A 25,085-nucleotide genomic window follows, 5' to 3' on the forward strand; every position below is an offset into this window, starting at 1 on the left:
CTCCGGAGCTGCTGACGCAGAGCCAGGGTGTCTGTCAGGGACAACAGAGCCAGGCTTTGCTCTTTGGGACTCAGTTTTTAAACAAGACCGGGACTTTCTCCTCAGAGGTGGTGTTACTCTTCCACAAAGCTTTTTCTGTGTCCGGTTTTCAGTATGGGTGCTTTTTATATATGGGTGTTAGTGCATGTGATCCATATGTATCTATCTACATGATAGATGTTGGCATTATATATATAAGTTTACTCTGGTAAGTAGAAATCACAGCCGTTCACATCAACTGAGGTTTTTGAGTTTCAGTGAGGATCAGGCTGCTGTTTCAGTCTATACTGTATGGGTATAGAAATAGGAGTGATGTGGAACACAGTGCAGTATCAGAATTTAAAAATGTGCTGAACCATTTATCATAAAAAAGTAATTCTTGCTCTTTGCACGTTAGTATTTTAGGTGTTTTCATTATCTAATAGTTTTTTCTTTTACTATTTGGTTATCCAGGTAGGATTTGATTAAGCTTCTGTGAGGTATTATGCTTATTTTTTTAAGGGTGTCAGACCATAAAATCCCCCACAAGCACAGAGTTTACATGGCATAGAGTGTGAATTCCAAGAATACTTCTCTGGATGCTTTAATTTATGGTAAATGTAAATAACAGTGTTCCTCAATTCTGTTTTTTCTTCCTTTGCCTCTGAAACACCCCCACAAACACAATGTAAGAGTGCTATACAAATGCCAAGGGAGAGAATGGTGTAGGAGAACTTGCAGATGTAAAGGAAGTATCCAATGATGATGAACATCTTTTAGATTTTAATATGGTAAGTTTGTCAATGGTTTTGGGGAGGAAGTTTTTTACTTACTTCATAGGGGTGGGCTACTGCATCTTTCCTTTCATCACAGTTCTCAGTCTACCCTCAAATCAAATTCCTGCAAAAACTTTCAAAAGCTTCTCTTCTCTTACTTTGTTTTTTAACTTCCTCTGCATCTTGAGCATCGTTCTGAAAGTTCCTCAAGGTGTTGTACTGTGGGGAGTACAACCCTTTGTACAAACAGCTGTACTTCTAGTAGATAAGCAAAGCCAGTTTTCTTTGGGAATGCTTGGCATTTGCTTGTCATGAGTGTTAAACATGAGTCTTCTTTTCCTTCAACTTCTAATTTCAGTAAGTGTAGAGTGAGCTGAAGTGCACTATGAGGCAGAAAGGACCAATAATTAAAGGCATAAAGATAATATATGCTGAATACTGTCCTTATTACAAGCAAAAAAAACCCTGGTTTTTTTTCGCTAGGGAAAAAATTTCATGTACACATGTATTTACTGATATACCTTTAAACTTCATAGTGATGATAGCACTTAGTTTAACATTGTGGCATGCTTGCTATAGCTTTACTCATCCAGATGAAAATATATTTAAAATACCTTTCCTTGAAGTTTAGTCAGATACGTGCTGTGTTTTCTTACTATTTAATACTTACTACCAAGTTTTGGAGATAACCTTCACAGTAATTTTTCTAACATGAACTGTGATAAAGGTACATCCTGAGTTCACTTTTGATTCTCTTGCTGTTTTGTGCAAATCCTAAAATTAAGGAATAGGAAAAAATAATAAAAGCCCCACATTTTTTCCTGCTGTTCTGCAGTCCTTTCTACTTAGTGGACTAAGTCAGGAAAGAGGAGGACTTGCCCTGTAATCATGGCATCTCTCTTGGACAACTACAAAACCATATAACCTCCTAGCCCAGAGAAAAGCAAGCGTGTTCTTTATTGTTCCCCATCAACACTGTCAGTTTAAATCCTTAGGTTTCTTCTGTTTATGAAGCAAGATGTGCAGATGATATAAATGCTGAGGCAAAACCAAATGGCTTCAGGAAGAAGATCTACTCCAGTGAAAGCTCCAGCTCTGAAGACACAGCTTCAGAAGGTGGAAGCGAATGGGCTGATCCGTGTGAGGAGGAGCTTTTTTCTCGAACTCAACTGTAAAAACTGCAGAGTAGAACAGATGATTGAAAAGTAACATGAGATGGAAAACTATCCTTCTTGAGGGTCTGTAGCTCTAAAACAACAACTTGAGTTTCCTCTTCAGTTAATGGATTCAGATGTGTATTTATCTTTCTCTTCTTGCTTATTTTATAGATGAGGACACAGCTGTCCTGTTGAAGATTTTTTTTTCCCCAAAAATACTGTTAAATTCTTGGCTATTTGAACTAGACTAGATTGTGTTGTCAAATCAAGAATGGATGTGCATGTGCTTGTCTTAGGAGTACCACTGCTTTTTTGCATCTTAATTGCAGTTATTTTCATTCGTAACTGTAGCCCTACCACTATTACGATCTTCTTAGCATTGCAGTGTCTACAACTACTTCTGCTATTCAGAGACTTCAGCTTTCTGCACATTAGGCTTTGTTCTTTAAGAACTGGGAGATAAATACTTAACACTGTAATCTATCAGTGCCTTTCTGAATGCAGGAGAAAAGCATGAATGACTTGTCCAGTCTTCATTCAGTAAATCTCATAACTTTGAAGTAGGAACAACAGGGTTGTGCTTTAGAGACTTACAGAAACTGTGTTTTCTATCCTCTGACTCCCCCCTCCCGCAAACCAACACTGAGGATGCCATGGTTTGTATTTTTGCTAACTGGAGAAGCCAAGGATTTTTTGTAGGTATGGAGGCAATGTGGGGGTTTTTTTCCTTTTTTTCTTTTTTTGTCCTTTTTAGCAACTTGCCGATGTGGGGCAGAAGTTCAAAAAGTAACACCAAAAATAATAAACCACTGGGGTGATGTGTGGATTGTTGTGAATTTTGTTAATGAGTAATGAGAATGTTGTCTTGTTGCAGATGAAGGCATTCATGTAACCTGCAAAAGCATCCTGTAACTGAAATTGAGCCTGAATGACTGAAACTCTAAAATGCTCAGAGTGTTCAATGTTTTAAATGCAAAGAGTCAGTGCTTCACTTGAAAGAAATCCTGTGGCTGCTGCAGTTAGCTGCTGTTGTGGCTGTAATTTAGTAAATCTTGTAGTTCATTTTGTGTTTCTGAGAGAATGTGTGGGGCAAGTTATGTGTGTGGTGGGTGGGGGTAGGGAAGGTGATGATTACAACTTACATGTGTGATTGCAGTAGTGATTGTTGCTTTATGTGACTTGCTTTTAAATTTTATTTCGTTAACTTAGAAAGTCAATACGTTGTCAAGTTGCATCTGTACAAGACTATCAACTCCTTGTGCTTTTAACACATTATGCAAAATGTATAAGCCAGGAGGAGCAATATCTGCAAAACTAAACATCCTAAGTTTTTACCAACTCCTAGTTTAAAAAATGACAACAACTAACTAGTCTACACGATTGCAGCATGTCTATAACACCAGGAAGTGCAGAAAGTCCAATACTGACTTGAAAAGCTTCACCATTATTTTTGACAGGCAATAAACCTCACAAGAAATGTCGCTGTTTGAAATGTGAGCTGAACTGCCTTTGAAATATGTTCTGCGCTAGAAATGCTTTCTGAGTAACTGGGTTTTGTTGCCTTTATTCAATTGACAGTGTAAGAATTTAAATACGTGGTTGGGAAACCATGCCAGTCTTTGTGCGATGCTTTTTGTGAGATACTTGCTAAAACTGGCTTGGTTGCCCTTACCCAAGGACTTTCTTTTGGTCCTCCTCTTAGACTATGTTTTAGGGTTTGTATTCATACAACAAATCTTTTGACACTTTACAGTTTCTTTTCTTAATTTATTTGCAGACTTTGAATAGATTTTTATATATTTTACTTTCTTCTGGAGCTTCCTTGAGAGGTTGTTTAGCACCTGCACTGAAACTAGTTAACTATAACATGAAAGTAAAAAAGAACTTTACACACAAATTCTTCAAATCACTACAGTGAAGAATGGAATAGAACTTCATTTGAGAACAGGAAATGACCAAATGGACATATTTCAAACACAAACTTCAGCTCAGTTATTCTGGCTAGAGCTGCTTTGTTGGTAAGAAAGGGCTCAAAAGTAACAAAGGTGTTGCTCGTAGTTACATTGTGGCATGTAATGATTCCAGCACCTTTGGGGAGAATAAAATCCTAGATTGAGTTTGGGCAATAACAAATTGTCTTTACTTGTTTTCATAGTTTAACAGCTAAAGCTCTAAGGCTTTCAGTGAGAGTTGAAGTGTGGTTTTTAGTTTTTCTATATGGATAGAAACACACACCAACAACAATAACAACAAGAGCATTAAAGGTTGGCATACGCTGAACCGCTCTGTGGGATGAAGCGCATTGCATATCCATAGCACTGAAGTATCAGTTTTCCATTCCTGGGCTGAAATTTGTTTCTACTTTTTGCTTCAAGTGGTTGTATTGTTCTGATTTCACGTACACCAGAGTAACTGATTTTGTTTTCTTGTGGAGTTACTTAACACCGAATAAAAATATAAAAGGACAATTGGATGGTGTGTGTGTGTCTTCATTGTCTTTTGTAATGTGTACAAGTTAGATACAACATGCAGTTAAGCATTAAACATTCTGGAGAAGTAGCTTGGGAGTCCTTTTCATTGCTGTAATTTTTTAAACTATTTTTAGGATGTGGGAAAATTAAATACATTGCATGTGTTCTTAAAAAAAAAAAAAAAGACAAAATTAGCTTTGTCCCCACTTTATTTCTGTAGAAGTTAATTGTTAATTTATAATGATAAATTCATGTTTAGAAAACATGAGACCTTTTCAAAAAAAAACCTGAACCCAAGCAGACCCTCTCTCACATAACAGTTACAGAACTTGTATGTAATACAGGATCTAACCCAGCAGACTTCTATTTCTGCTTTCAACTTGTGTTCAGCCATCAAATAATCAGTATCTCACTTCTATGTGATATAAGTGAAAAACTGCATCTGTGGCAACAAAGTGCACTTTCCTAAGTCTATGGCTGCACCTCCTTTCATAGAAAAGAAAAAAAGTCCCAACAGCTCACATTCCACTTGGTGGAGCCTTGTGCTCTTTGGTGTTGTAAGTCTGCAGCCAAAGTGACCTGGGATCCTGGGCAGAATGATTCTGACTCTGCTGAATTAGAAGTCCAGTGAAAACAACACAGAAACTCACGCTTGGAAATAATGGAAGAGTCACTCTGTAAGGTCCTTTGGTGAGTACTTTTGTTCAAACTTCATCGTTGAAACTTTTAAAGGCCTACATTATTCTCAATTATTTCTTAAATACAGCAGAAGGAGTATATTTTCATAGCATTTGTAGAAGATGCTTGATTAAAGAACTACATTGCATCAGCCAGGCTTTTCAATTCCTGTATCTGAATTAATACTAAATACATGTATCATAAAGAATTTGTTTCCAGTGTAAAAAATGCTTCTGTCATGCAAAAATGACTGTATAGTTCTAGGCAGCAAGTGCATCTGTCAATGGGAGGACAGGCTGTAAATGCATGTCACATTGTGACTTCATGGGAGTGTCTGATGTGAAAATACATGGAAAGGTAGTGAACCTTCTGGAAAGCCAGGATTCCTTCACAGTAACTCATTCTTTCTCTGCCAGGACCAGCATAGTTAAGTATTATCCCAAATTAATTAGTCATTACCTTTCACATACAGCATCTCACATAATCTTCCTTTATTACCTGTGAAACTATTAGCAACAAGACTCCAGAGGTTTGGGACAAAGGAGACTTTACTGATACATTTTAGCTTCCTACTGTAAGACTTCTGTTCCATTGTTCAAGTTCCTCTGAAAATGTAGTATTACATGCAGGTGCTTATAAATTTTATGATCTACCTCTGTGCTCCAATGGAGTGATAATGGGATGAACAGGAAAAAGCAGCTGACAGAGCTGGCAGTGGGCCAACATGCTGCTGAGAAAAAGCCACTGAGTGACAAAACACTGCCCTACTTCATCTGTGTGTAACAACTTCACCTATAAACAGTGAGGACAGAGGCTGAGCTGAGAGGCTGCCATGGACACTGCCTTCTGCCTGACAGCCTTCCTGTAGGGCAAATGATTCTGGAAGGCTACAAAAGCCCTAAGTCTCTGTGTCCCTCGGTAAAAATGCAGGGTCCCTTCTATTAACAGCAGTAACAGCCATTTAATAGTGCTACAGCTGCTTGTCATATAAAGATTTCAGGAATTGTTAATGGTTAACTACCCATCATTTCTGCACAGGCCTTATTTTACTTACTACAAGCAGAGACACAGGAGAAGCAGCAACTCTCCTTGTCTCCAAATTCTTGAATTTCTTCTCAAACCACTCTAAGCAATCATGCCTGTTAGAAATACTGTTAAAAAGTATAGATGAGTACACTTCCAGATTAATCTCTGCTTTTCTGTTTGTAGCCATGGAAATGCTCAAGCAAAGAGCAGTACAGTACAATAGCAGTACTGAAAGCAAATACATAAGCAGCACCTAAAAAAAGGGTGCCATTTCCACCACTGGAGTTTTTTAGGAACATATTAGACAAATGTGTCAGAAATGATGTCATGACCCACACAAACTTGTGTAGTTTTCTCCTTTACTGATCCCCAACTTACTTGAAAAAAAGTACAACTTGTGTGTTGTTTAGGCCCATTGTCTGAGGAGCGATTTGCCTCATTAACCTCTACCTGCTATGATGGGCCAGCCTGATCCCTTACAGATACGGGACAGAACTTGGTGTTGAATTTTTCATTTTTGCAGTTACTTTATTTGTGCAATAATGAATATTAAGAACAGCCTTTATGTTTCTGTTGCGGTGGCTAAGTCCACTTTACACCCCCCAAGTTACCTAAAAGTGATCTCTCCCTACAACACTGTGCTGGAAAGTTCTCCCTTCGTCTAGATTCTGATGGTCACTGGCCCTCTCCCCCCTCCCATCCCTTTTCCCATTGGCCCCTGTTATGTCACTCAACCTTGCCTCTGCCCCCTAGCCCTCAGACCATTGGTTTTAAATGCTCTGCCCGCCTTTGGGAGTTTTTGGGATAAAACGGGCGTGGGCTTTCGTTTGGTGTTCTTTTCTTGCCTCTCTTCGGGGTAGTGCCATTTAAACACCTCGGAATTGCACACAGAGAACCCCTTCTCGCCTCTCTGTCTCCGGGTCTGTGCACAGCCTGTGTGTGTGAGCGGCTGTTCACAACCACTGCCAAGGTGAGACTGTGTGCACGTGTAGGTGCTGGCAGAGCACCGCCTAAGAGGGCCACGAGGGACCCAGCAGGGACAAACGCGGCATCGATCCACCAAAGCCCTCATTCAATATGTTTCCAATACCCTTTAAGTAGGATTTTGCCTTTTTCCTTTTTTTCTTACATTTAATAACTTCTAATTTTTGCATTGATATTTGGCTTCTTAATGTCCTCACTTTGCAATGGAGCTCTAGCCCTCAGTTATTTGACTCTGGAACCCTCATCTATTTGACAACAAAGTCTTCAGGAAGTCTAAGTTGTTATTCATGGGTTTTAAATATTTTTCCACCATTTTTCCTGTAATTGTATTCAATAAAAAAATACTAAATTCTTTGCAGCACTGCAGATTCATGGAGACATAATAATGGGATCTGTTCCCTGCCCAAACTGAATGTTACTTAGTTTAATTCATCCTTTCTAGGTATAGACAACAATTGATTTTTAGTCCAGTACTTTTTTTCTTTGTAGTGAGTTCCACTAGGAAGTTGCCATGTTGGCAACTGCTATAGAATAGATCTGTTTGCTTTTGGAAATTTAATTTAAATTGTACTTGCGTAAGAGAATAAATCTGTTATAGAACTCCAACTTTTCATTATGCAGCTGTGCATAATAACAACCGTGTTTCCTTCTCTGGCATAATTTAGTGATGAGTGAAGATCTGTAACAGAGGTACCATGGATACTTTGCTAACAGTTATTTATGGGCACTTAGGATTCTGCATTTCTGAGATATTATACAAGGAGCAAAACTTTTAGTTAATATAGTTTTACTCCTTACACCTTATTACTCATTTTGTCTTTCCTAAACAGCTTGTAGACAGCGATAGGAACAATCCTGTCATGCATCCTGTTTCAGTAATATCTGTTCAAACATGCTGGAAAATCTCACACACTCTTCCCCTGCCTTTCCTGCTCTTCATTTTCTTGCTATCTTGTGGAGGGTAACCATCTCAGTCTATTCTTACCCAGTGGTAACAAAAGGGTTAAAAGCTATAGACTAAGCTTCCTCATCCTTTATCAGGTCTAAGTTCCTATAGGAAGAGGCAGCCTTTTGGGATGATCAAATGGCACATTCTCCAGCTGTTCCTGATTCATCCCAAACCTATTAAAATGGCCTGGTGTACAGATACTCCACTGCTAGTAGGAACACCCATGTGAATGGTGGCCATGCTGGAAATGGACTGCTATCAATACAGACAAGCAGAAATAGTGAACAAAATTAATTTCTGATGAATCTGAAGTGGAAGAGCATAATACTCATTTCTCAAAAGCATCACCATTTGCTTCCAAGGTATTGACATTCTTCACAGAATTATTACCTTTTCATTGCTATGAGTAAGTAGAAACCTGAATTTATTCATTGTTCCCTTTTCTTGTGCCATATAACATGCACGAGTTACTTCCCTGTGCCTGCAGGTAATTCTGTAAAGCAAGGAGGAAAAGGAGCAATATCTCATCTCATCTCATCTCATCTCTGTGCTAACATCTGCTTTCAAGAGAGAACTTCTGACTCGTGGCATGATGGATGATAACTCAGAGTATCCAGCACTGCCACACTTGGTACCCTTGCACTCTGGCTTAGGTGAGCTAAAACTGCCTTAAATCACAGTGATGGCAAGTGGAGGCAGGAGCTGTTGGTCAGCTCACATTCATTGATGCACAACTGTTGTACTTTCACAATATGCAAATCTTTGGTTAACTAGAGAAAAAAATATATTAAAATGTCCTCTGGCTTATGACAGAGGATTACTGACTTCCAAGAGCTGCACAGCAGATTCCAATGAAGCTCGGTTTGGCTGGCTCTGAAAGCTGCTTGCATCACAGTTGGCTTGTGATGAAAATTCAATCTAGATGTTCTCATCTAGCTCTTAAATAAATTTGAAGCTGTATCAATTACAAAATTGCTGAAGCTTCAAAACAGAACTGAAAGGCTAAGCAGAGAATATTTTCTCACATCTACAGGCATAAGAAGTATGACAGAAACTTGCATTTTTGTTTTTTGGCTCTAATGAAACAGAGGAAGGACTGGTATTTGGTGTACTTTTATCATATATAGTATTTTTTGAGAAATCACTGAGACAGAACAGAGCACAAACTCTTCATGCTTTCTTGCAGAATAACCATAAAACTGGCATATCGAACTCTGCTGGCATGTGTCTGTATGACAGCACTTTTGAACTATAAATTCTCTAGCACCAGTCTATTATTAGACATGTAGAAGCTTCTTGCCCACTAGGTGAACATCAGTTGCCAGTTTGAGGCTGCTCTATGCAGTGTTTCATTTCTATGAAACAGCTGCAGGCAAGACACTTCAACAAAACAAAATTTTATCCCAAGAATTTTTATAAAATTAAGTGTTCTACAGGTTTACTCGACCCTGAATCAGTGGCAGAAGACTGATAACTAACTTCTTATCATGCTCCTGAGGATTTATTTACAACCCATGTGTTTAAACAGGAAGACTTGATTTCTGTGTGCCCTCCTGTATGAACTTTAAATTTTGCACAGCTGCTGCAAAAAGGTGCTAAAGGTCCCCTTTGCACTGAGTTATGCTTTTATACTTCCTGTACCTGGCAGTACCTGTTCTGTTTCCTTTTAGGAATTAGCACATGCCACACTTCATTAGAGCTAGTGGTGTGACACTATGTAGTCGCAATGTGAGCCCTTCAGCTTTTCCCCATGCAGAGGAGTAATAATACACAACATTTGCAGACAGAAACTACCTTCTCTGGGATGGAGGGGGTATGAACGGAACTGATACTGACTGCTAATGCAAAACACTGTTTGGTAATAGCTCATGACAACCAGAAATGCTTCTTCCCCTTTCCTATTGAGTTATACAGCCATTCACGTGCAATAGAGGGGTTTTTTTATATTGACTAGGCTGTAATTTTCTGTGACTTTCTGTATGCTGAGATACTGCTGAAAGATTTTCTGTAGCAGCTTTTTCTAATCGTTTCTTCAGCCTAAATTATGTTACGAAGCTGGGAGTATCATTATTTCCTGTGCAGGCACTTGCTTACTTAAGAAATTCCTGACTGTGTGTTTCCATTCTGTTATTTACCCTGGGAACCAAAAAACTGACCCAGGTACAATGACATACTCATGATAACAGTATTCTCTTCTGATTGCTCCAACAAAAGAATTGATTCCCACTCTCAAAAACAGAAGGAAAAATATCAATACTGAAAAAGGAATTAGTGACAGTATATGCTCCAAAAATCTTTTTGCATATGAACAAGTTTATAGTGCCTCAAAATTGGTTTGCTTTTATTTATTTACATTTAATATGGAAGCTATCTTACAGATATAGTAGTGCTTTTCAAAAGATGATATGGAGAAATTAGTGCAAATCTTAAATCTATGATACCCATCTTAGAAATACAGCAGACTAAGGACTGATCCAGTCACAGAAACAAACTATCTGCAGAGGTATAATTTTTGACTGATGGTAGATTTTCAGAGCAGTTTCATAATTACCTAATTCTTACCTTTACAGTAGGGAATTGGTGTCAACAGGGTCATGGTGGCAAGTACTTCTGTACAGGTTTACCTTAGCCTCTCACAATTCATTCATGGGTCACCTGCCCATATCAAAGCTTGAATAATCCTGGGTTTGCACTGCTTGATATCGACCTAGTTACACCAACACAAGTTCAGATATTTCTGCGTTTGCTACCCTCACACTTCCAGCTTCAGTGTAGACATGAGAGGTGTGAGGTGACGAGAGTACTTAAAACCTCGGTTCAGATGGGGGACAGCTTTATCTCACCACCGTTCTAGAGACATGATCACCGAGTCTAGGTGCGAAACATATGACCTTTGCAGAAAAAAAAGGGAGTGCCGAGTTTCACAGACGATAAGGAAACATGACAGATCTGTTCCTGTCAGGTGCTGACTGCTCGGAATTTCAGTGCAGGTGTAAAGCAGTCCATGTGAACGGCAAAAGGGTGCACTTTGAGACGGAGGGTGAAGAGAATGGAAAGATAAACATACAAAAAATTACCACCACAGAGCCTCCGCTTTTGGCATTACAGAGCGTAATGCCGAAGTTCCACAGAGCTAAGGACACACCTGCACTTGATGTCTCCACCCGTTCCGCAGCCCACATTTGTAAAACCGCTAATTTAGTTTTCCTCCTAAACGCAGGCGGCAACAGGAGTACAGCCCGCCTGCCCACCTGCTTCCCCCGGGGACGGACAGGGCCGCCCGCCGGCCCGGCAGTAACGCGGGACGGGCTGCCAGCGCCCGGCAGCCAAAGAGCGGCTCCCGCCGGGCGCGGGGCTCCTCCTCGAATGAGCGCCCTCAGCCACAGCCCCGCTTCCCTCCCGTCCAGGGGCTGCTCGGAACCAGCAACCCTCAGCCACAGCCCCACTCCCGGGACGCCGCCTCTCCGGGGCTGAGCAGGCACCACAACCACCGCTCCGCGGGCACCGAGGCCATTTAAAATGGCGCCAGCGGCCCTCCCCCTCGCTCCCCTCCGCGCAGGCGTTCCCTTCCCCGGCGGGCGGTGCTTCCCCCCGCCGGCGCCGGGCCGGGCCAGCGACGCGGGAGGAGCCTGAGCCGCGGGGCTGGAGCATCGCCGGAGGAACCCAGCACCTGTCCCGCAGCCAGGTGTGCGCCGCCGGCGCCATGGGAGGCCCCGCGCCGCGTCCAAGGGGGCGCCCGGCAAGGGGTGGCTGCTCCGCCTCAGCCGCGCTGAACCTGGCGCTGCTCCGCGGGGACCGGAGAGCGGCGACATGGACCGCCCGCCGCAGCCGCCGGCCGCTTCCTAGTCCCGCAGCAGCGGCTGTGGGGCGGGTCGGGCATGGCTCAGCGTGACGAGAGCGACGGAGGGCAGCGCTACCCCGGTGAGGTGTCTGGGCTCCTCGGGGCTCTTCCCGCCCGGGCGGCGGCGCAGCCCTGCCGGGGCTGGGGGTGTTGGTGGTACCTGTTGGTGTGAGGGGCAGAGCCCGGGGGCGTGCCGGGCCGGCGGGAGCAGCCTCAGCGCCGAGGGGCTCGCCGGGGCCGCGCTGGCTGCGGCTGCTGACTTGCCCGGCTATGGCCACCTTGAAAGTTAAGAGGAGCAGGTGGGCTGAGCCGTCGGAGTGTTCACCGAGTGGGTTAAAGACCGCGGAAAAGAGTGAGCGCTGCTTCCTCAAGGCTTTGGTCGTGGCTTTTTCTTTTTTTTTTTTTTTTTTTTTTTCTGGTTTTGTTTTGTTTTTTGTTTCAGTTTCTTTAGGTTGTTTTGTAAGCGAAGGCCGCCAGCTCGGAAACCTTCGCAGAGCGAGTCGGGCTCAGCCCGTGAGAAGGAAGAAACTTTCATCTCGCTGTTTCTGTTCTAGTCGAACTCTCCCAGGCAATTCCCAAAGACCAAACAAAACTACATCTCACGATAGCTGAAGTTCTCCTGACGCTGCTGCTAATTTAGTGTGGTTCACAGAGTTTTAAGTAATAATGGTGTGGGGAGAGAAAAAGCCGTGTAAACCGCTTCTGGAGCAGAGGCTTTAGCAGAGCACTGTAACTTGTTTGTATTGCCTGCCTGACGGAGCAAAAACAGTCGAAAAGCAGTGAATGGCTTACTTATGATTGCTCTCCGAGCACTCCACTCAGAAGCCAGATTTGTAAAGCTCTAAAGGGCCTTTCTAAAAGGTCACCAGCTGAGAGTTAGATAACAATCATCTTAATTAAAAAAAAAAAAAAATTCCCCACTGGTTTCTTTTATTTCAGTGAAGTTTCAGCCGTACTTACAAAGGTAGCCTTGATTGCTGTATCTTATGTTTTGTTTAAAGGCAGACTTTTTGTAGCTTCAGGAGTTCTTCACTCTTGGCAATGCTGTGGCTGTTGGAACGGGCATGTAAACAAACGGGACCAAGAAATCTTTAATAAAACTGAGTTTGATGCTCTTGTGCACCAAGGTCACCCAAAGCTGCACTTGATAACACCAATGTGTTTCCTGGTGCATGCAACAAAAATATTGTTAAACGCATGGAGAATATAAACCATTAATTTGAAAAAAAATTATTTTAGGAGGAAAAAAAAAGTTGCAACTTTGTAATTTAAGAAATTCTTTGTTCTTAAAGACTTAAGAAAAAATGCTGGCAGAGGTTAAGTGTTGTAGAGATGAGGTGTGTGATATAAATTGTGATGTTAAGTGTTTGAGAACTGAGCAGTATGTGTAACCATTCCCCTTCTCATTCCTGTGAGGCAAGAAAATATAAAGCCTGTTTTGCAAATTGTTGTCTTAGTCTTGTTGCTTGCTTAAATTGTATCATAACTCATAACAAACTTGGAATAATGGGCCTTGAGTTGGCATCTTTCTGTTTTTGTTTTACTCTAATGATTTCGCATTGCTGTTATCTTTCTTTAACTTTTTAATCAAAATGGTTAAAAAGCCATTTTATTGTAAATCTTAGAAATTCTAATCAAATATGACTTGTTCCCTCTGTGTGGCTGAGTGGTATGCAAAGCCAAAATCTGTTTTAAAGCCTCTGGTTATTGTCAGAGCATGCCTTCTTACATGCTGTGATCAGAATTTGGGGAATGTGAGGCCCTATGGACAGCCCTACTGAGAAAGATAAAAACTCCACCTGTCAGAGAAAAAATTACCCAGGAGAGGGCCTGAAAGCAGAACTAATGTATGTTGATGTTTTCATGAAGTTCTGACACTTGCAGTTTAGAGACTTTCTGAGTTTCTTTTTGTTTAGGAATCATCAGTGGATTTTTATTCTCAAGCTTACATGTAAATTTCTGGCATCCATGGTGTTCTGTGACAAGGAGTTGCACAGTTTAGCTGCCCTTTGTGTGAATAGTTGTGTCCTGATGTTAATTTTGAACCTGGCTACAAAACTGTCTTTGTCCTTAGCACTTAAGTTGGAAGTGTTAATGAGTAAATAATATCTACCTGCTCTCTCATCACCACTTGTGACCTTGGCTGTATTTTCCTAACTCCCTTCACCTTGTTACCTCTCGTGGAATGCTCACTCTTATGAGATCATGTTCTCTATAAGACATACGTGTTAAGACTTTACAAATATCGATTTTATTTAGATCATAATATATTTAAATAAACAATGGGGATTATTAATGTTGTGCTGACAAAATTGCATGATATTTCTCAATAGTTTATTATACTCAGATGATAATGTTTCAACATTGTTATGTTAATAAATGCTTTATGGAAAGAAGCTGGCATTGGAGCACGACAGAATATTTGACATCAATTGTCAGATTTTGCACTTACCAGTGAGGCAGATAAAACAGAGTATAAATATCACTTCATCCTTAAAAACAATCCTACAACAACCTAACGCAGAATGAATCAAGGAGTTCTCATGTGTATCCTTGACAGCTGATTGCATCTCAAGTTTTCATTTAAAGCCTTTGACGGGTACACTTCAAAGCCTCCCACAGTTTCGCTGAACTGTGTAAAACCTTTGTAGCTTGATGTTGCGTAATTTGCTCCAGCAAGCTGTAGTGTTGTATACTTCTGCATTTGCTGGTTGCCCGTTTAAAGGATCTCTTCCTGTTAAATTTATTGCTTGAAAAAATACAAGCCAAGTTAAAATAGCTTCAGAAGCCAGCATGGAATTTTATTTTCACCTTTTTTTTAAACTCTTTTGTTTATAGTATTTGGCCTCTGGAGCTGCTGTGGTTACTGCCTCTGCCAAGGTCACTTGAATGCTTACTATTTGTAAGCTTGGTTGAGAAGAGCAGTGCAATTAAACTAAGGACTGGCTGCTACTTGGGAAAATCATTGAGCAGAAGTGAAGGCAGTCATGGGAGGAATTAATTACAGGAACATGCTTGTACTGTTTACCCAACCATCATCAAAGCTGTTCCTGACAGATTACATTTCTGTGTTTTGATTTCTGGACTGCACTTTCTAAATGCATTTATAAGTTTGAATTCTTTTATGTCAAACACCTTGGTTATACTGTTCTGAAGTGTGTATGTATATATGCTGTAGCGTAACATTGGGGCTGGGTGAGCTGTGTATTTAAAGAGCAATGTAATGTATATGAAGGGATAGAGGTGAGCACAGGGAGAAGAAAACAGTCAGACTTACATTAGAAAAACAAGTGAATTCAAGCAAGAAGGTCTGAGAATAGGCGATCCCAGTATACAACAGTAATTATACCTAATGCTCCATGTTATGTCTTATTTGTATACTTCAACTATCATTGTTGACTTCTTGAGTGTAGTTTGTTGCCTGCATTCAAGGGTTGCTATTTAGGGTTGCTTGTTTTTTTGCTGGCCCTTGCAATTTTAATTTAGTGAATAGAGAATTCATAATGTACATGGTTGGTGTGCCAGCTATTTCAAGACATCATTTTAATTGCAGGGGATGTAAACTTTTCAAACCATGGTAATATGAAAAAAAAAAGTTGCTATAGCAACTCTTTAAGGACAGTGTACATCTTCACAAGCTTTTTAGTCAAAACAATACGCTTGAAACCTTGCTTACCCAGAAGATTAGGCAATTGGTGCATTGATTGATTTGGATGGGTAGCATATAGTTGGCTGTTAAAAAGTTCTGAAGAAGTCTGAAAGATGAAATATCCAGGGTTGTTTCTCCTTGACTTTTGTCTGTGCTTAGGAGTGGATTGAACTGGAGTGTCATATCTGCAAGTGAATACCATTGGGGTAGTAAGTTAAAGATTTAGTATAGCATACAAAGTACAGTTGGATTCCTGAACTTTCCACATGACTGAAAACTTGTGGAAAAAAACCTTCTGTTTGGACCAGTGAGATATGTTTGAAATGAGTTTTCTCTCACTCGCTGCCTGTTGGTATCACAATGCCAAAGTGTATTGATGTCCTCAGATCTAAGAATGTACTGTGTGTGAAACCCTGGTGTTTGGCAGGGCTTAGGTGATGTTAACCAGGGGTTTAGAACTGCTGTGAGATAGCAGTTTTCACTGCTGTTTGAAATTGAGAAGTTTGGGGTTTCTTTTGGGGTATGTTTGTATTTGTTTTTTAAAAATAGAATGTGGGGATGACCTAGAGAACAACTGGCACCTTTAATTAAGTGCTACTCCTGAGAGAGAGTAGGAGAGCAGAAGCAGGAGACCAGGCTTCAGGAACTGAAGAAAAAATCTGTCTAGAAAGCAGTCTGTTTGCAAGATGGAAGGAGTGTTCTTCATTCATTCACACTTATCCCAGAGTGTTTCAGAGGGAAGAACTTGAAGCAATATGTGCATATTTGTTCTGCCAACTGCTGCAGAGTAATTGCATTGCAAACTTCAGAAGAGCTGTAGACAATTTAACTACTCGTATGGAAAGAGAAGATCTGTGTAATGTTGTATTAATAATCATGTAGTGTTTAAAGGGTCAGTAGCAGTTCTGGAAGCCAGGGTAGTATTCCTGATGGTGTTCCAGGTGTATGAAAGTTGCCAATGAGTTTGATGCATCCAACCTGTAGCTCCTATTTGACAGCCCTTACTTTGCAGGCCATTCAGATTCTGACTGGAAGTGGGGCACTGACTGGATTAACTGACCTGCTGGGAGCCCCTGGAGTGACAGCCTGCATGGATATTGCAAAGATGAAGGATCACAGTCCCTGAGTGCAGTAAATAATACGTATTTGCAAATGTCATTGTTACTGTATATGCACTGATGAAGTGCATCATGTGTGTTGTCAAAACATTGACTATATGGATAGCTTTATAGATGTTCAGATTTTGCATCTCTTGCTTAATGCAACAATGATACATTATGGATTCTCTTTTGTGACGAATTTGTTATCAGTTTTATGGTTTCCAAGAATACTGAGAAATTCTGTTTAAATGAACACTTCTGAATCTGGTCTAAGTGTATGGAAACAAGTTTTGTAGCCCTCTGACATCAGCAAATATGAATTTATGACTGTATTAAAAAAAATTCATATATTTGTCTCAATATTGGCAGGGAACCTTAAAATACTGCAGGTTTTATAGTATGTAGTTTTGCTCTTAGGAGATGTGTAAGAAGCAAATGTGGGCACACAAACTGCTTATGAAAAGCTTTTCATGCTTGACATTTTCTAGAAGCCTAATTTAAGTTGCCATTGTCCTGGTTGTTCAGGCTGGGGGAAGGGATGGTAATCATGTGCAAGAGAAGACAAATAATTTTTAATTAAAAGCCTAAATTAGAACAGGACTGAGTGTATTAAAAAAACAAACCAAGAAACAAAACCAAGAAACGACCATGGAAAAAAAAACAACCCTACCAAACAAACAGTCGAGAACAAACCACAGCGCTCCAGCAAACTCATAATCTTTTCTTTCTTTTTAACCAGTTACCAGCTGGGCCAAGACAACCGATGCAAATTTATCCAACTCTTTAAACTCTTTAAATGGTTTGACCTTCGTGGGAATTCTGGATTCAAGAGTGGGCAGCAGTATCCAGGGCCTTCAAAACTTGAATTCTGGGACCCTGAGACATCTCTCATTGCCTGAATATGGACCTGGCCAGCTGTCCAGTGCTTTAGAAGATTGTCATAGCCTTAAATCAGTGGATTCTGGTATTCCAACTCTAGAAATAGGAAATCCAGAGCCTGTTCACTGCAGTGTGTTGAATGTGAAGAGAAAGCAATCAGAACCTGAACTCGTGCCTGACAGGGCTTTTCAGAGTGCTTGTGCACTGCCACCATATGTGCCTCCACATTCACTGACTGCTGAGCATGACCATGCTGTGCGAAAATCCTCGACTTTCCCAAGAACTGGGTATGACACTGTCAAACTTTATAGTCCAACCTCAAAAACTCTAAATCGAAGTGATGATATCTCTGTTTGTAGTGTGTCTAGTCTTAGCACAGAACTGTCAACAACTTTATCAGTTAGCAATGAAGACATTTTGGACTTTGTGGTCACAAGCAGTTCAAGTGCAATAGTGGATCTCGAGACTGACGAGGCGCACTTTTCGGATGTTACCCTGAATTCCACTAAAGAGAGCAATGACCAGAGCCAGCAGCAGTATTGTCACGAGACAGATGTGGACAGTAAACGGAAAATACTGGGACCTTTTACAAACTTCTTTGCCAGGTAATGTTTCCATAAAATATATTTTAACAGATTATGTAAGATCTTAGGAGAAAGGTCTTGTTTGATATTGTGCTTTGAAAGATGTAATAGATTGCTGTTTTAATGTAGATTGGTATTAACATATTTTTTCTGTTATGAGTAAATAGGCAAATATTGCTGGGGACTAAGGCTCTGCATCCTATTCTATATTATGTTTATGATGTATGGAAGCATCTTAAATCTTGGAAGAGTCCTTCTACATTGCAGTAAAAGGATTTCTGAACAAGGTCTTTTTTTCTTCTGAACAGTGGCTTCTCCAGTGGTATCTTTTGTGATTTTGGCCAAGGTCCTTAATCTTGTGTCACATAAATAGATGAATATAGGTAGGATCCATACCTGTATTAAAGAGCTTTGACAGCTGAGGATTCATAAATAGTTTAGTAGTCATGGGATATTTTATTGATCATTCTAAGGGTATGAAGCTTAAAATACAAATACTTTACAAACACTTGGTGTGACTACTCTTATGTTTCCAAATCTCAGTTACTGTTTTTTTTAATAGCCTTTTCCTTAATTTTTGTATGGAATGAAAACATCTGACATTGTGTCACCCACTTGTTGAAATGATAGCATTGGCCACCCAAAGCAGTTTCTAAATGTGGCCCTTGTATGAAGGATAAGGTTCCCCCAGGGAAGTGGGGAATGGGAAAAAGGACTAATTGGTTTCTGGGGGCTTGAGTTGTTTGCTGGTGGGTTCTTTTTTTTTAAGTTATGTAAGGGCTTCATAATGTCTCCCAAGTTATGATATTTGAAGTGTGATATATTTTAGAGAAATTGTTCTAGAAAGACATTTTAGACATCGAGCAGAGTTGGCTGTGTATAACCTGTTTTGTACATGGCTTCAGCTAATCTGTTTTTCCTCATGTAATTTTTTTTTGCGTGAGACAAGTAGGCTAATAAAATGCATCAAGAATTGGCAAACATCATTCTTTGAAAGGCTGCCTTATTTGCAAAGCTTAAGAGAATCAGTTTATTTAGACCTACTAAACTGGCTGAAGCCTTTGTTGATTTTTATTCTTAGGTTAAAGTACTGTGCAGCAGAGCTCCAGTCATCAGTCGTGTTTGAGGTGCTGATGCTTTTGTGGACCCTTGTCTGTTTGTTGCCATGGAACCAGACTTAATTATAAAGCAGGAGGCTTCTTGGCACTTCAAAGCATGAACTTTTGTTACCCATTCTGGTAGTACAACTGCTAACTCAAACAAATGCTGTCCTTCAGCCTTGGAGGGAGCACAGTGGAACAGGCACATTTAGACCCTGCTCTGAGTAGGATGCTTAACCACCTCTCAACTTTTCTTATCCAACAAAGCAAAGCCATCTGTCCAAATTCTGTTCCACTGTAGTCTGTGGAGGTTTTACCAGTGTTACAGAAACTGTAGTAGTCACCAGACTGAGCTTTTTAACCTGAATCTTTGCAGGTACATTGAATGCCAGGAAACAAAGGCTGTCATTATTGCCTTTTAAATGGAGAACAGATAATCTTGGTCATTGGGTGATGTCATTGTAAGAATATGAGGATTAAGTTCAAACTAGGTGATCGGCTTTGAAGTTCCAGGTGCTCAGTCTGTAACTTGACCTTGAATATTCTTCTCTTTGGCATCCACTTCCTGTTCTGTTTTGGAAACAAGAGCTGCCCACTTTTTGTCTGTACTTGCACACCACACCCCCATGTTTTATGCATCTGTTTCATGTCATGAGGCCTGGTGGTGAGTTTCACAAGGTATTGAACAAGCAGGGAGCCTTGGAGGTTGTTCTGTGCCACAGAGTACTATCTATATTTATGCTGTCAGCATTGTTAAGGTTCAAAACATGCTGTTGCTAGTTTTTGTTGGTATTTGTAATCTGCCATCCATGGGGTTGAAAACTCCCTGTTCCCTGGAGTTCCTGTGGGCTCCTTGGATTCCCAGGGCTTAAACCAGTACTGAAGTAAATGAACCTGGGCCTTGCAGTGTATTGTTTGAAAGTAGCTGCTTTCTAGAGGCCTTCCTACCCAGCTCACCCTGTGCTCTGCACTGGGGTTTGTGTGCAGTGTGAGATGAAGAGGAGGTGTTTTGTTTAGTATTGCTAAAGACCAGATTGCTGAGAGGGAGCTTTCTAAAGCAGTTTGTTGCAAGTGCTGCAGTGGTGGGTATAAACAAAGTCCTAGAAAGGAGTGTGTTCTTAGCATTGCACTCTATGCTGAAAGGAGTTTCAGTTGAGATTCAGTCTCGCAGGTTAAGTGCATAAATTTCACTTTAGAGAGCCAAGGGTGAATAGTGGCAGGAGAAAGTCAAATTGCCTTGGGTTTGGTCAGTGGCTGTCACACTTGTGTACAACATGGAAGAATGAACCCTGAGTGCTTTGTACACAGCCTTCCAGCAGCCCAGTGGTCATGGTGTAAGGCTGCAGTGCAGGGACTCGGCCTTAATCTGCATGTTTAGCTCTTTGGGGGCTTCTCTGGGTAAGAGGATACAGGTTTGAACCACTGAGAGCGAAGATGAGTCAGCTTAATTTTTTGCACAGGTTACTGGTATTTGGTAAAAGGGAGAAACCTTGCTTCTTGAAATGGCACTTGTGCTTGTATGGAACCCCGCCTGGCCTCTGAGGATGTGTTAGTTTCTCTGATCTTATCGAGAGTAAATTTGGCCTTGACATGTCAGTTAAGATTTGTGGCTGCCTGTAGAGATAATACTGACAATAATTAGATGCCTTCAGTGCTTGGTCACATGTGCTTAAGCTACTTACATATCAGTTAGGGGTAAATCTTCTGCGGTATCAAGAAAATGGTTACAGAAGTACTTGCTTTAGAATATAGTTATTTTTTGGCACTCTCTACATTTATTTTTCCTTTTGAGACTATATGCACGTGTGCATGAATACTGTGCACAAGGTTGCATGTTCTCTGTCAGTTCTGTGGTGTGTTATGAAGTGTTGGTTTGAGACTGCATTTACAAAACTATTTGTAGAAGATATCAAAGAAAAGGATGATGAAATGACCTGTTGGCTCATTTCCTTCAGTCCTCGCATCTTCAAGATCACTTGAGAGTGAAGTGCTCCTGCCTTGCCTTCCTGAGCACTGTGGTGAAGACAGTTTCTCTGGCTCAGTTTGTTTCTTCAGCAGTTTGAGTATCCAAAAGGTCTGGTTGTTTCCTCAAGCTGTTGGGTGCATCTTTGGGTGTGGGCAGGAAGATCCAAAGTGAGAAAGAGGCCGCTTTCTTGCTTACGCACAGCTTTCCTCTTGAAAGAGCTTAAGGCACCACAGGTACAGTGCTCTCATTAGGCTCCAGGTTGGTGTATGAAAATGGATTATTGCTTCTGAAAGCAGCTGTTATGCTGACTGTTGACAAAAAAACCTGACATGTTGGTTGTTTTCAAGTGTCACTTGTATCAGCTTTAAAAGCCCAGAGGTTTTTCACGTAAGCATGAGTTGGAATTAATTTCCTTTATTTGAATATATGCAGGAACTTGGTTTGAAAACTAGTGTGAGCAAGTAACTGGGTGGGAGACTAAAGAGTAGTTGGCTTGTCTGCACCTTTGCCTTATTGACCCAGAGTAGTCTGAGTTAATGAGTTATACCTTTGGACTTCACTTCTGCACAGTACTGCTGAAACTTTTAAAGTGTGTGGGTCTTAAACAGTTTTGCTGAATCAGAACTGTTGTGATCTTACTGCAGAAGTTGCACTTTTCATTTATCATTTTCAATTATCATTTTGGAGACTGAGAATGAGGATTTTTAGGGTTACACGGAGTGTGACCATAAAGGGATTAGGGCTATGTACAGTTAAAAATAAGCCATGCAGTTTGTTTCATTTGAATGGATTACAAGCAGCGTAAGTCTTTACTTAGTCCACTGCATGGATATTGTCTGTTTCAGGAATCTGGATCTTCTTTCTTTTTAGGCTACTCCTAGAAGTTTCTGATCCAAGTATTTGGATCTCAGGAAACCTCTCAGGGGCATAGGGCCTACACATGAAGTAAAGGGCTTTAAGAACAACATTACATTGTACTATTTGCAAAGAATCTCTGCGTTTCTGGGAGAAAGCTTCTGGAGCAGGATTGGCATCCTATACCATACATAGAAGCACATGCCTAGTCCAGGCTGCGACCTTACTTGTAATCTGATAAGAAAAAGGTCTTTAATTTTGAAGTAGTAGCTACTGCTTTCAGTGTTAAGTCTGAAATCATGTGAATTTAATATGTTTATATCACATATGTACATACATGTTTTGAGATTACTGGTCACACATAATTTGTGGTTCTGAATTTAGGAATTAGGTCCATTTTTGGAGTAGATCAGTCATCTGTGTTAATGAATAGGACCCTTTCATAATGCTTTTAATGAGAGGACAGCTTATTGTACTTCTCTAATTTTGGTGCTAAAAGGGAGGTAGAATGACAAGGAGCATTGTAGTGTTGATTTCCTGCTTTCATGTCTCCAAAAATGGGAATTCAATGAGCACAGGAAGGAAGAAAAATTATGAAAATAATTGCAATTGACTGATCTAAGATAGTAGATATTATGTTGTCTCCTCTTCCATGCAAGTTTCTGTTCAGTGAAGCCTCTTATAGTATTGGCTGTTCAGGAGGAGACAGGCTGAGAACAGGACTGAAGCGTGTAGGAGGAGGAACAGAAAGAGCTGGATGCACTGTGGGGGCAGGTATAACTTCACTGTTTCTAACCACAAGTGAGCAAAACCAAACTGAGCTGCAGGTGGAGTTGGCCAGAAGCTGATGGGAAGGACTCCAGAAACCATGCCTCTGATGGAGGGAACCTGCATGGCCACCCAGCACAGGCTGCTTCCCTTCCCTGCCTTGGGCTGGGCTCCCGAGTGCTGTAGTTGCCTGGCACCACAGGATTCACTGCCCTGTCAGAGGGAAGAGAATAATTTGGTGGCAGTTTTGTCCTTCCCTCCTGTCCCTTCGTCTCTTCCCTGCTACTTTATCTGTGTGCATTTCTAGCAAATTGTTGTCAGTAACAGGCAGCTGAAAGGGAAGAAAGGAGGGCAAACAAGCTTGTGCTTTTGTGGTGTGGGAAGCAGCACAGGCACTGAGGATCTGTTTAACAGAGGATACTGGAAGTATTTCTGCAGCCTGTGAGGCATTCAGTTGTACTCATCTGAAGGGTGCTTCAGTCTGCACAGTGTGATTTTGGATAGTTCATATTTGAAAGCCACTCTGTCTACTTGAACTGACAGACTAAAGGTCCTCTCCCCACCTGTATTTACTACCACAGCTCTGTGTGAAACAAAAGAAAAGCTGCAGAATTTTCTGAAATAAATATTCTCTCTCCAAGCAAGTGTTCCACAGGTGAAAAGTTGGAATTCTACAAAGATAACAGCCTTTGCTTTTGATAAAGGTTGAAAATTGTATGATGCAGTTTTCAGAACTTCTGTCCTCTTATTCAGAGTATGAAGTTTTGAACTTTGTCATGTGGCCTGTTCTCCACTAGGTGTTGAACTGAAACTGTCTAAATTAATTGCAATCCTTATTTTCCCTTTATGTGTGGGATAATGTAACTCTTTACAATTATAATTCTTTTAGTTCTTCCTTAAACTTTTCACTAAATTTTGAGATGTGGCTCTTTAGAATAAAAGGAAGTTGCTTTTGTAGGTTAAAATCTTTGTTTTGCTGTTGAGTAACTGGAAACAGTTTTGCACATACAAGACTTTAAACAAAGAGGTTTGTTGAAGTTATTTGTTCATTATAGAAGCTAAATGAAAATCTGCTCAGTGATACTTTAAGTTTTGGAGTTTTTTTAGTAACGGTACAAAACTGTGCAGTGAGGACTTAATGTGGTCTAGTTATTACTTAAAAACAGGTAAAACGTGTATGTTTCTTTTCTAGTGGCTGGTGGGAAGCATTACAGAAGTCTGATACTGGCTGGTGAATGTGACCTGTAGCATAGATGGGTGTTGTATGTTGTTTGCAGCATTGAGCTATAATGCTCCCCGCATCCTCCCTTCCCCTGTGGGGTCACAAGTCCTGCCAGCAAACCTGCTTCAGCACGGGCTCCTCATTCCAAGGGGCCACAGGTGCTGCCAGGAGCCTGCTCCTGTTCTCACAGGGTCACAGTCTCCTTTAGGCACATCCATCTGCTCTGCTATGGGGTCCTTTATGGGCTTCAAGTGGATCTCTGCTCCACCCTGGACCTCCATGGGCTGCAGGGGCACAGCTGCCTCACCATGAGCTGCACCAGGGGCTGCGGGGGAATCTCTGCTCAGGCACCTGGAGCACCTCCTGCCCCTCCTTCTGCACTCACCTTGCTGTCTGCAGGCTTGGTGCTCTCACACAGTCTCACTCCTCTTTTTTGACTGCTGCTGCTGTTGTGCAGCAAGTTTTTTCCCTTCTTAACTGTTATTCCAGAGGAGCTACCACTGTCTCCGTTGGACTCAGCCTTGCCAGCAGCAGATCCGTCCTGGACCCAGCTGGCATTGGCTCTGTTGTACATGGGGAAAGCCTCTGACAGCTTCTCACAGCAGGCCCCCTGTAGCCCTCCACTACTGAAACCTTGCCATGCAAAACCAATACAGCACTGCACACACTTGCTTTTGAATAGAAAGCATAGAACTACAGATGTTTCTCAGAGATGTGTATGAGACTTTAGGAGCTAATTCAGATTAATGAAATTAAGGTCTGTTTTCATTCTGATTCATTGTCTATATGAAGGTTTAGTGAATGGGTGGGTTAGATGGTCTTTGTATCTTCATTTGATTTGCAAGAGCTTTCCTGATGTTTTCCTTTGTTAAAAGGAGCTGTGAGAAGTAGATGATGGGGAATGGAGAGTATCAGTGCAATTACTGCTGTGTGATACTCTATCTCTCTCTCCATCTGATCAAAGTACTGTTTAATGTTCAGATGACTTCTTTTTTCCTGAAAAATGCAGTGAGCAAGGTGAAATTAGATGGAATAAGTATCGTTTTTGCTCTTTGATGTTTT

The 25,085-nt window shown here is 41.0% G+C and overlaps 2 protein-coding genes across 4 annotated transcripts in view; both read left to right on the plus strand.

The window, feature by feature from the left end:
• KIAA0232 (KIAA0232 ortholog) overlaps nucleotides 1-4,422 on the plus strand; it is a 65,317-nt gene extending 60,895 nt beyond the window's left edge. For 2 of the 3 annotated variants that reach the window (XM_039550332.1, XM_039550334.1), the window contains one exon: nucleotides 712-1,882. In XM_039550332.1, the coding sequence (XP_039406266.1) occupies nucleotides 712-1,109 (398 nt within the window). In that variant the 3' untranslated portion in view covers nucleotides 1,110-1,882. Of the gene's footprint in view, nucleotides 1-711 lie in introns of all 3 variants that reach the window. The other variant, XM_039550333.1, reaches the window with a different exon arrangement.
• A 7,271-nt stretch (nucleotides 4,423-11,693) lies between these two features.
• TBC1D14 (TBC1 domain family member 14) overlaps nucleotides 11,694-25,085 on the plus strand; it is a 64,871-nt gene continuing 51,479 nt past the window's right edge. The window contains exons 1-2 of the mRNA XM_039550674.1: nucleotides 11,694-11,980; nucleotides 17,389-18,133. Coding sequence (XP_039406608.1) covers nucleotides 11,938-11,980; nucleotides 17,389-18,133 — 788 coding nt within the window. The 5' untranslated portion in view covers nucleotides 11,694-11,937. The remainder of the gene's footprint in view (nucleotides 11,981-17,388; nucleotides 18,134-25,085) is intronic.

Source organism: Corvus cornix, chromosome 4, assembly GCF_000738735.6.
Source record: "Corvus cornix cornix isolate S_Up_H32 chromosome 4, ASM73873v5, whole genome shotgun sequence".
Taxonomy (NCBI): Eukaryota; Metazoa; Chordata; class Aves; order Passeriformes; family Corvidae; genus Corvus; species Corvus cornix.